Here is an 11139-nt window from a genome sequence, read left to right as displayed (position 1 = left end):
TCAGGCTGGTCTCGAACTCCTGACTGCAGATGATCCGCCCGCCTCAGCCTCCCAAAGTGCTGGGATTACAGGCATGAGCCACCGCGCCCGGCCCTTTTTATTTTATTTATTTATTTATTTATTGAGACACTGCTCCATTACCCAGGCTGAATGCAGTGGTGTGATCGACCTCCTGGGTTCAATCCTCTGACCTTGGCAGGGATTGCAGACTTGAGTCACCCCGCCTGGCCTCCCAGTCCTTCACTGTAACATTGTTCTGTTAATTGCATTGCCCTTTAGGTTGGTTATCTCCAAGGATTGTGAGCAATCATTAACACCTTAGTATGAATTAGCCAATATTTTCCCATCATGGAACAACAGCAATTGTTGCTGTGGTTTAAAGGGACTCTGTAGAGCAGGAGTTAAATAGTTGGGCTCTGGAATCATAATGCCTGGGACTGAAGCCCAGCGCCACCATTTCCCAGCCATGTGACTTTGAACAAGTGACATCCCTAATCTGGGCCTCTGTTTCCTCATCTGCAAAGTACTCATTTTCCAGATGAGGATACTGAGGCCTAACACACAGCACACACAAGACTTTAGAACCTGGGTTTTGAGCACATACCGCCTCCACCAGGACGAGGAACCCAAACCAGGTTCTGTGAGAGGGAAGTAGAAGGGGTTCTGCAGGCCCAAGTGGGGTGTTCTGGGACAGGGTCCCAGGAGCTGGGATGTCAGCAGGAAGGACTTGCTCATCCTCTATACAGCGTGGAGGAAAGGAGTTACTGGAAGCCTTGGGTCCATCTGCACAGAGACGGCAAGGTCACCTGAACGGCTGGACAGGCCAGGGTGCTCCTGGATGCTTCTCCTCAGGGGGCTCTTCTCTTCCTCCCAGACTGGAGTTCAGACCCCCAGGATAAATGCCTAATCCTGGCGGGGCCACTTGATGGCACAGGTGGGGACAGGGCCCTGGGGCCCCAACTTCAGTCAGTGGAGGCGAGGTGGGAGATGTGCTTTGTCCTTGGTGAGATAGCCCAGCTCTGACCCTGCCCTAGTCCTAAGCATGGGCCCAGCTCCTGATTATACACACCTGGGACCACTGGTCCAACCAGAACCATTAAAATGTTGAAACAGGCCGGGCGTGGTGGCTCACTCCTGTAATCCCAGCACTTTGGGAGGCCGAGGCGGATGGATCACAAGGTCAGGAGTTCAAGACCAGCCTGGCCAAGGTAGTGAAACCCCGTCTCTACTAAAAATACAAAAATTAGCTGGTGTGGTGGTGCACACCTGTAATCCCAGCTACTCGGGAGGCTGAGGCAGAAGACTCACTTGAACCCAGGTTTCAGTGAACCGAGGTTTCTGTGAACCAGGTTTCAGTGAACCGAGATCGCACCACTGCACTCCAGCCTGGGTGACAGAGCAAGACTCCATCTCAAAAACATAAATAAATAAAATAAAGGTCAGGAGTTCAAGACCAGCCTGACCAACATGGTAAAGCCCCGTTTCTACTAAAAATACAAAAAATTAGCCAGGCGTGGTGGTGCATGTCTGCAATCCCAGCTACTCAGGAGGCTGAGGCAGAAGAATCACTTGAACCCAGGAGGCAGAGGTTATAGTGAACCAAGATCACACCATTGCACTCCAGCCTGGGCAACAAGAGCAAAACTTCATCTCAAAAAAAAAAAAAAAAAAAAAAAGATAATGTTGAAATAAAGGACTGGGCATGGTGGGTGAATTGCTTGAGCCCAGAAGTCCAAGATCAGTCTGGACAACATAAGGAGACATCGTCTCTACAAAAAAGTAAAAAAATAGCCAGGCGTGATGCTCACACCTGTAATCCCAGCACTTTGGGATGCCAAGTTGGGAGGACTTATTGAGCCCAGGAGGTCAAGGCTGTAGTGAGCTATGATTGTGTCACTGCACTCCAGCCTGGGTGACAGAGTGAGGCTCTGTCTCTAAAATAAAATTAGGTCAGGCACAGTGGCTCACCTCTGTAATTGTAGCACTTTGGGAGGCTGAGACAGGCTGATAATTTGAGCCCAAGAGTTCAAGACCAGCCTGGGCAACATAGCAAGATCCCGTTTCAGGAAAAAAAAAAAAAATGCCGGGCATGGTGGTGCATGCCTGTAGTCCCAGCTACTTGGGAGGCTGAGCTGACAGGATCACCTGAGCCTAGGGAGGTCAAGGCTGCAGTAAGCCTTGACTCCAGCCTGAATAAGACCCTATCTCAAAAAAGAAAATATATTTTTTTAAATAATAAAATTTTAAAACATAAAATAAAAATTTTTTAGAAAGCCACTACCCACTTCTGCGCCGGGCATGGTGGCTCACGCCTGTAATCCTAGCACTTTGGGAGGCCGAGGCGGGCGAATCACGAGGTCAGGAGATCGAGACCATCCTGGCCAACATGGTGAAACCCTGTCTCTACTAAAAATACAAAAAAAAAAAATTAGCTGGGTGTGGTGGCGCGTGCCTGTAATCCCAGCTACTTGAGAGGCCGAGCAGGAGAATCACTTGAAGCCGGGAGGCGGAGGTTGCAGTGAGCCAAGACTGCACCACTGCACTTCAGCTTGGCAACAGAGAGAGACTCTGTCTTAAAAAAAAAAAAAAAGAAAGAAAGAAAGCCACTACCCTCTAATGGCCCAGCTGCTCCCTTGGGACCCTCCAGACCTCTCCATACCCCAGCATGAAAGGATTAACCCCAGTTCAATAGGGGGTTTCCCTGACCCAGCTCTGGGGGCCATTGTCCTTCCTGACTGGTGGATGGCCCTGGCAATATTTGGCATTTTCCCTGGCTCTGCCCCAATATCAATCCCTCCACCCATAAGTTCAGAATCCTCAGAGAGGGGTATCCATTTCACAGAACCCCTATGCATCCTTCAAAGCCTACCTTAATGTCACTTCCTTCAGGAGGCCCTCCCAGATTTCTTCACCACCCCCAGAGTGAATAGCTCCCTCCCCACTGCCAGGCTCCCAGGTATCTTGAGCCATTCAGCACACCTTGCTCTGATCCTCACACTCAAGCCCTTCTCCCCCCATAGTGTGTGAGCACCTTGATGCCAGAGACCATCTTCCTCTCATCTTTGCAGCCTCAGTACCAAGGGCCATTTAAGCACAGCGCAGATTTCATGGAGTGGCTGAATGATTTGTTTGTTGTGTGATCACCTGTACTGAGTCAATATCGGTCACCTTCCGTCATGAGCATGCCCCTTGACCCAGATTCCTGCAGGAGCACGCATATAGGGGCCCTGCTGGCTGGGACTGGGGATAGGGGTGGGGTGGGGAGTTCAAGGGAAGGCGAGGTCTAGGATATGAGTCCCAAGGGCGCAGGCTCAGCAAGGCCCGTTCTCATGCTCTCTGGCCCAGGAGGAGTGATTCTCCATCTGGCAGGCCCAACTGCGGTGCTGGGACAGGGACATGAGCAGAGGCCACAGGAGGAGAGAGGGAGGTTGTGGGGGGAGCTCAGGGAAGCCCATGGTAACCGGGCGGGGGGAGGAAAAACAACCACACAGTGTTATTATTGTTACAGAACCATTAAATACAACTTATACACAAGCTGGGCGGTGTCGGCAGGGCAGGGAGAGTGTGAGAGGGTCAGGGGTGAGCAGTCCGGGCTCGGTCCTGGAGGGGGCTGAGGCTGCCATCGTGGGAGGGGCTGTGCTGGCGGAGGCCGGGCTGCCTGTGGAGGCCTTGAAGCTTTGCCAGCAGCTCCTGGATGAAGTCCTGAGACAGGGCAGGGGAGCTGAGAACATGGGAACATCGCGGGGGCACCCCCTGCCCCTGTCCAGCCCAGTCCCTGACCTGGGCACCTCCTCCTGTTCTCTGATTGTGGGGTTGGGGGAGTTAGGGGCGGAGGCTATAGACATAGAGAGAAAAGTGAGCTGGGAGAAAGACAGAGCTGGGGAAAGAGCAATGGGAGGAATGGAGAGAAAGAGCTAGGAAGACAGATAGAGATCCAAGGAGACAGATAGGGAGTGGGGGAGGGGGAGAAACAGACACAGAAAGAGAGAGACGTGTAGAGATAGAGACAGACAGAGACATAGGGACAGAGAAAGAAACACAGACACGTGGAGACAGGTCCCCAGAGATAGATCCAGGGCGGACAGAAACGCAATGACGTTTGTCCCTCAGAGCTAGTTGGAGAAACATGAATAGTTTTCCCTTTTAAAGCAGGGAAGGAAGTGGGAGGGGTTGGGCCGCTCAGCTTCAGGGCCTGGGAAGATGGAGGGCCCCCAGAGGTGGGGAAGGGAGCCCGGGGTGGCAGAGGCAGTGACAGGGGAGAAGGACAGAGGGAGACTGAGCCTGAAGGTTGGCGACCAAAGGACAGGCACAGGAGAGACAGAAACAAGACAGATGGGGGAGGACAGAATGGAGCCCCCTCGGCAGGTGGGGGAGAGGGGGAGAGAGACAAGGAGGAGGACAAAAGATACCCCTGCAGACCAGAAAGAGCTGCAGAGGGTGGGGGAGGGGGTTCCCCAGAGACCCTTCTGCCTGTCCCAGGCACAGTCAGCTTCTTCCTACTCCCCCATCAGAGAACCTGGGGCCAGAACAGGGCCCATAATGAGGGACAGAAAACTCACCTCGACAGGTTTCCCACACGACTTCAGGAGTCCCTAAAACCCCCAACCAAAAACAAAACAAAACAAAACAAAACAGTAAATGACTAACAGCTACTCCCCTCCAGCCCCTTCCCTTTCCCAAAAAGCCCCAGCAGCAAGACAAATGGAAGTCAGACTCCAGGGTGGACTGCCTACCAAGCTTCAAGAGAGGAACAGAGCCCAAGGGGCATGTGGAGTGACTCAGGGCAGGGGTGAGTCACTAGATCCAGAGAGGGCGAGAGGGTCACACAGCACTTCTCTCCTCTAAAAAGGCATACGCCATAAGCAAGGCCATGGCTGCCAAACTGCCTGGGTTCGATGCCCAGCTCTGCTCCTTCTGAGCTGTGTGATACTGGGCAAGGGATTCAACCTCTCTGGGCCTCATTTTCCTCATGGGGAAAATGGAGCTCACACTAGCGACTGCTTCGGAGGGTTTTGTGAGGGTTAAATGAGTGAATACATGTAAAGCCATCACACCAGTGCCCGGCATCTAGTGAGCACTCAGTAAACATGTGAACTATTGCTATTATTTTTAGGGAGGTGCAAAGTGGGGAGCTGGGGGACACTTCCCCGCCACCTACCTGGATTTTCCGGCTTCTCTCCTCTTCACTCTCTAACTCCAACAATTCGTCAATGTTGATCTCGTCGGGCATGTCTGCCTCCTAGAGCCAGGGAGAGAGGGGTGCCTAGGATCGCCTTCCCTCCCTCCCTCGCCTTTGTCCAGGGCTCTGCAGGAGCCCCACTGGCCCCAGGGCCCAGCTGGCGGGTTCTGGAGCATTCATGTGGCAGTCAGGGATGGCACTGCCAAGGCAGGACATCTGGGTGTTGGGGGGGAGGGGTGACAGATGGGCTGATAGAGCCCCAGGGCCCTGTACCAGCCCGATGCCTGGGCGCATGGGCCCCGGGAGCCTCGGGGCTGGCACAGGTCTCTCGCCTTGGCTCCAGTTCCCACAGAGGAAAACAGGCCTAGTGGAGTCCTGGAATGTCAGATTCTGGGATTCAGGAGAGGGGCTGGCTTCTGCCCTTTCAAGGAGAAGTCTTAGCACTAGGTGTGGGGGAGGAGAGGCTGGCAGCCAGCTGGGGCGGCCCCTTCCCCCAGGGGACAGGAAGGCAGAGGACAGCTTGGGCCAGCCCCTGGGGGGCCAAAATGCAGCCTGATGAGACCGGAGGGAGGACCACTGAGGCCCCTCAAAGTGGGTGGGTGGGATGAGTCATGAGCTCAACTCAGCTGCTAAGAGCGGGGCGCTTAGTGTGGCCTCTACAGGCAGTGGCCCAAGTGCAGGCTGGGTCAGTCACCCTGCTGGGAACAGGACCCAGCTGTCCCCAGCTGTTGAGGGAGCAAGAGAGCCTTGGGGTCATGAATCCTTTCCTCCCCAACCCAAAGTCCGGCTGTCGGCTTCAGGCCTGGGGCTTCAGGGCTGGATGGTCCTGGTTCATGTGTGATGAAGAGGCTTCAGCAAGGACACAGGTGTGTGAGTCTCTGCCAGGGCTACTGCCTGGTGCCAAGGGCCCGGGGCTGGTTGAGCAGGCAGAGGGACCCGGCATCGTGCAGTGGCTTCGTATAGTGGTCTATGGTCCTGCAGGTGTGAGGTGTGTGGCTCTGGCTTGGGTGCGTGACACATCAGCATGTGTCCACAGTCAGCTGTGGGGCCCACCACCCAAGCATGGCCTCATAGATGACACCTGCCACTAGCAACCAGATTGGTTCACCGGTATGGGCCCAGGTCTGAGTCTGAGAACAGAGGGACTGCATGTCACTGTGGGGGAAGGGCCATGCCTTCCACCACTGTTGCACCATGAAGAAGAGGACTCGTGGGTCCTGTGTACACTGTAGCATACAGAAGTCACAGAAGGCCCAGAGCAATGGCTCACGCCTGTAATCCTGACATTTGGGGAGCCCAACAAGAGAGAATTGCTTGAGCCCAGGAGTTCAAGACCAGCCTGGGCAACATAGCGAGATAGTGAGGCCCGATCTCTTTTTCTTTCTTTTTTTTTTTTTTTTTTTGAGACAGAGTCTCCTTCTGTAACCCAGGGTGGAATGCAGTGGCATGATCTCGGCTCACAGCAACCTCAGCCTCCCAAGTTCAAGTGATTCTCCTGCCTCAGCCTCCCTAGTCGCTAGATTACAGGTGCCCACCACCATACCCGGCTAATTTTTGTATTTTTAGTAGAGATGGAGTTTCACCATGTTGGCCAGGCTAGTCTCGAACTCCTGACCTCAAGTGATCTGCCCACCTCAGCCTCCCAAAGTTCTGGGATTACAGGCGTGAGACACTGTGCTCGGCCAGTAAGGCCCCACCTCTAAGGAAAAGAAAAAAGAAGTCACTGAAAGTGTGACTTCAAGCAGAAGCTCAAGTGATGACGTACCTGTGTCTGTCATGGAGCTACGGCTTAGGCTCTTGTGTGCCTGTGAACAGCAGTGGGTTCTGCAGTTGTATGTCTGCCTGTTCCTATAGCTTACAGTTTTATGTCTGGGTGTAGTTATAAACTCTGTTGGGCTTTGTTTGTTTTTGAGACACGGTCTCACTCTGTTGCCCAGGCTGGAGTGCAGTGGCGCAATCTTGGTTCACTGCAACCTTGGCCTCCCATGCTCAAGCAATCCTCCCACCTCAGCCTCCGAGGAGCTGAGATTACAGGTGTGTGTGTGCCACCACGCTCGGCTATGTTTTAATATTTTTGGTAGAGACAGGTTTTTCCCATGTTGCCCAGGCTGGTCTTGAACTCCTGACGTCAAGCAATCCTCCCGCCCCGGCCTCACAAAGTGCTGGGATTACAGGCGTGAGCCACTGTGCTGGGCCAATTTCTGTTGTTTTATGTCTTTGAGTGGCTGTGGATCAGCGCTTATGCTTGCAGGTGGTCATAGTTTTTTCTTTAGGAGATAGGAAGGGCCGTAACTTGAGTCATTTTGTGTTCCAATGGGGTTGTGCTGTATCTGCCTACGGCTGTGGCCCACGCCGCTGTGTCTGCGGGTGGCTGTGGCTGTAGCACATGTTGAACTGTAGGTGACCCTCCACCAACCGCCACCCCCCCGCCCCCGCTTGTGTCCTTGTGGGTTTGTGCATGGCTGTTACTTCTGTGTTGTGTCCGTGAGCTGCTAGAGCTTCCTTCACTGTGCACATCTGTGTCTGCTTTTGCTTCCTTTGCCGTGGGTGTCTGTGTGGCTGTATCTCCCCTGTCACTATGTCTATGTTTGGCTTTATGACACCCCCCTTCCCCCACTCTTTCTCCAGATGTGGTGGTTCCAGCTCAACTTAGCCTCCTCCCTCCTCATATGCTAAACTCCTGGCCCTCCCCAGGCATTTGGACACATCTCTGGAGACTCAGGTGTTTGTATGTTGCTCTCGGTGTGTCCATAAGCACAATGCCATAGGGCACGGACAGGGCCAGGCCAGTGAGTGCCCAGCCCTGGGGCACTCGTCCTCTTGTGCAGACCAGGCTGACCGTGCACCAGCGAGTGAGCACCGAGACCCCAAGGGCGTGGGATCTCCGCGCCCGGGCTCCATCTGTCCGCGACCACTCCCGAGCTCACCATGCCGCGGTACAGCTCCTCCAGGCGCCCGTCGATCCACTTCTCCACGTCCAGCCGTCGCTGCAGCTCCCGCCGGTCATATTTGACGGTGACGCGCGCGTGCCGCTTCTGCAGCCCCCCGGGACTGCCCCCTGGCCCACGGGCCCGCGACGGGGACTGCAGCTTGCTCAGCACGCGCTTGCCCAGCCGCTGAGCTGCCATCGCGCTGCTGGCCCCAGCCCGGTCCCGCGCTGTGCGCCTTCGCCTAGCGCCCGGGGTGCTTCTTACGGGCCGGGGCGGGGCTGGCCGGGGGCGGAGGCTCGGGCTCGCCTGGAGGTCGGCCCCGCCCCGGCCGCCTCGGGCCTCAGTTTCTCCGTCTGCAACGCGAGAGTAGGCCTCTGCGTCGGCTTGAGGCACGCAGTCGTGTGGGGTTCAGGTATGGGCGGGGACCCAGAACCCCAGGCGGGTCCCTGCGTCGGGGGCTCCGGGGCCTGGATCCCGTGGGGCGGGGGCCCGGGACAGACACTCGGGACCCGGCCTGTCTGCGCCCTCTGGCGGTGGCAGGGGTGGTGCGGGAGCGCCTGCGCCACCATCGCTGTAGAAGGTCCAGCAATCACTTGTTCCTTCGTTCATTCATTCACTCATCCATCCATTTGTTCACTCATTCCGTTTAACGAATTTATTTTTTGAATCGGTGTCTCTCTTTGTCGCCCAGGCTGGAGTGCAGTGGCGCGATCTCGGCTCATCGCAACGTCAGCCTCCCAGGTTCAAGTGATTCTCCTGCCTCAGCCTCCGAAGTAGCTGGGATTACAGGGATGCACCACCACACCCAGCTAATTTTTGTATTTTTAGTAGAGACGGGGTTTCGCCATGTTGCCTAGGCTGGTCTCAAACTCTTGACCTCAGGTGATCTGCCTGCCTCCGCCTCCCAAAGTGTGGGGATTATAGGTGTGAGCCACTGCCCCTGGCCCCATTTAACGAATATCTATTAAGTATCCACTCTGTACCAGACACTGCTCTACGCTCCAGGGATACAGCAAGGAACAAAACAGACAAGCCCAGTCCCACGCAGTTGACAGCTGTAGCCGGGACACACGAGAAACACAGTAAGCATGGTATTATACAGTTTATTATCATATAAGTGCTTTGGATAAATAGAAAGCAGAAAAGGACAAATGGAGTGACGGTAGGGTTGCAATTTTATCGAGGGTGGCCAGGGAAGTCCCTTACTTCAAAATAGTTGTCCCACTTCTAATTATAGGCAGCAAGAATTATACTTTAAAATTTAAATGTGGCTGGATACAGTGGCTCACGTCTGTAATCCCAGAATTTTGGAAGGCCAAGGCGGGTGGATCACGAGGTCAGGAGTTCAAGACCAGCCTGGCCAACATGCTGAGACCCCATCTCTCTAAAAATACAAAAGTTATCTGGGCGTGGTGGCACGTGCCTGTAATTCCAGCTACTCGGGAGGCTGAGGCAGGAGAATCGCTTCAACCCGGGAGGCGGAGGTTGCGGTGAGCCAAGATAGCACCATTGCACTCCAGCCTGGGCAACAAGAGCGAGACTCTATCTCAAAATAAATAAGTTAAATTAAATACAATAATAATAAATAATTGTTTATTTATTATTGGTGGTTCATGCCTGTAATCCCAGCACTCTGAGAGGCCGAGGTGGGCAGATCACCAGGTCCGGAATTAGAGACCAGCCTGGCCAACATGGTAAAATCCCATCTCTACTAAAAATACAAAAAAAAAAATAGCCAGGTGTGGTAGTGTGCACCTGTAATTGCAGCTACTGGGGAGGCTCAGGCAGAAGAATTGCTTGAACCCAGGAGGCGGAGGTTGCGGTGAGCCGAGATGGTGCCACTGCACTCCAGCCTGGGTGACAGAGCAAGACGCCATCTCAAAAAAAAAAAAAAAAATTGTAGAGACAGGGTCTCACTATGTTGCCTAGGCTGTTCTCCAATTCCTGAGCTCAATCAATCCTCCCACCTTGGCCTCCCAAGGTGCTAGGATTATAGGCATGAGCCACCTCACCCCACCAATCAGCCAAAATGTAAAACTTTTGAGTTTCAAAGAACATCACCAAGAAAGTGAGAGACAAGTCATAGAATGGTAGAAAAAAATAGCAATCATGTAACTCATAAGGTGTTGGGATGAGCCACCACACCGGGCTGAACTGTACACTTTAAAAAGGTGAATTGGGCCGGGCACAGTGACTCACGCCTGTAATCCCAGCACTTTGGGAGGCCGAGGCGGGTGGATCATGCGAGGTCAAGAGTTAGAGACCAACCTGGCTAACATGGTGAAACCCTGTCTCTACTAAAAATACAAAAATTAGCTGGGCATGGTGGCATATGCCTGTAATCCCAGCTACTTGGGAGGCTGAGGCAGGAGAATTGCTTGAACCCAGGAGGGGGATGTTGCAGTGAGCTGAGATCACACCATCGCACTCCAGCCTGGGCAACAAGAGTGAAACTCCATCTGTAAATAAATAAATAAATAAATAAATAAATAAATAAAAGGATGAGTTGTATGGTATGTGAGTTATCTCTCAATAAAGCTGGGTTTTTGTTTGTTTGTTTTTTGAGATAGAGTCTCACACTGTTGGCGAGGCTGGAGTACAATGGCACAATCTCAGCTCACTGCAACCTCTGCCTCCCGGGCTCAAGCAATTCTCCTGCCTCAGCCTCCCCAGTAGCTGGGATTACAGGGATGTGCCACCATGCCTGGCTAATTTTTGTATTTTTAGTAGAGACGGGGGTTTCACCATGTTGGCCAGGCTGGTCTTGAACTCCTGACCTCAGTTAATCCACCCACCTCGGCCTTCCAAAGTGCTGGGATTTCAGGCGTGAGCCACCGTGCCAGGCCTCAATAAAGCTTTTTTTTTTTTTTTTTTTTTTTTTTGAGGCAGAGTCTCGCTCTGTCGCCCAGGCCGGAGTGCGGTGGCCGGATCTCAGCTCACTGCAAGCTCCGCCTCCCAGGTTTACGCCATTCTCCTGCCTCAGCCTCCAGAGTAGCTGGGACTACAGACGCCCACCACCTCGCCCGGCTA

The 11139-nt window shown here is 53.7% G+C and overlaps 1 protein-coding gene across 2 annotated transcripts; it reads right to left on the bottom strand.

Moving 5' to 3' along the window:
* Positions 1-3496: 3496 nt before the first annotated feature.
* PPP1R14A (protein phosphatase 1 regulatory inhibitor subunit 14A) lies at positions 3497-8589 on the bottom strand. 2 transcript variants are annotated; one of them, XM_025369082.1, is made up of 4 exons: positions 8107-8589; positions 5159-5239; positions 4560-4592; positions 3497-3702 (listed from the first exon to the last, which is right to left on the bottom strand). In XM_025369082.1, exons 1-4 carry the CDS (start codon positions 8305-8307, stop codon positions 3574-3576), a joined length of 444 nt encoding a protein of 147 aa, XP_025224867.1. In that variant the 5' UTR covers positions 8308-8589; the 3' UTR covers positions 3497-3573. The 2 variants fall into 2 exon arrangements, with proteins under 2 accessions (XP_025224867.1, XP_025224868.1); XM_025369083.1 differs by lacking the exon at positions 5159-5239.
* Between the last annotated feature and the right edge of the window lie 2550 nt (positions 8590-11139).

This window comes from Theropithecus gelada, chromosome 19 (assembly GCF_003255815.1).
Source record: "Theropithecus gelada isolate Dixy chromosome 19, Tgel_1.0, whole genome shotgun sequence".
Lineage (NCBI taxonomy): Eukaryota > Metazoa > Chordata > Mammalia > Primates > Cercopithecidae > Theropithecus > Theropithecus gelada.
This window is presented reverse-complemented; position numbering and strand designations above follow the sequence as displayed.

Coding starts and splice junctions, on each gene's coding strand:
- PPP1R14A (XM_025369082.1), bottom strand. CDS start 8,307: ATGGCAGCTCAGCGGCTGGGCAAGCGCGTGCTGAGCAAGCTGCAGTCC. Junction 4,593..5,158: donor AGAGAAGCCGGAAAATCCAG/GTAGGTGGCGGG, acceptor TGGGGGTTTTAG/GGACTCCTGAAGTCGTGTGG. Junction 3,703..4,559: donor CGTGTGGGAAACCTGTCGAG/GTGAGTTTTCTG, acceptor GCCCTGTCTCAG/GACTTCATCCAGGAGCTGCT.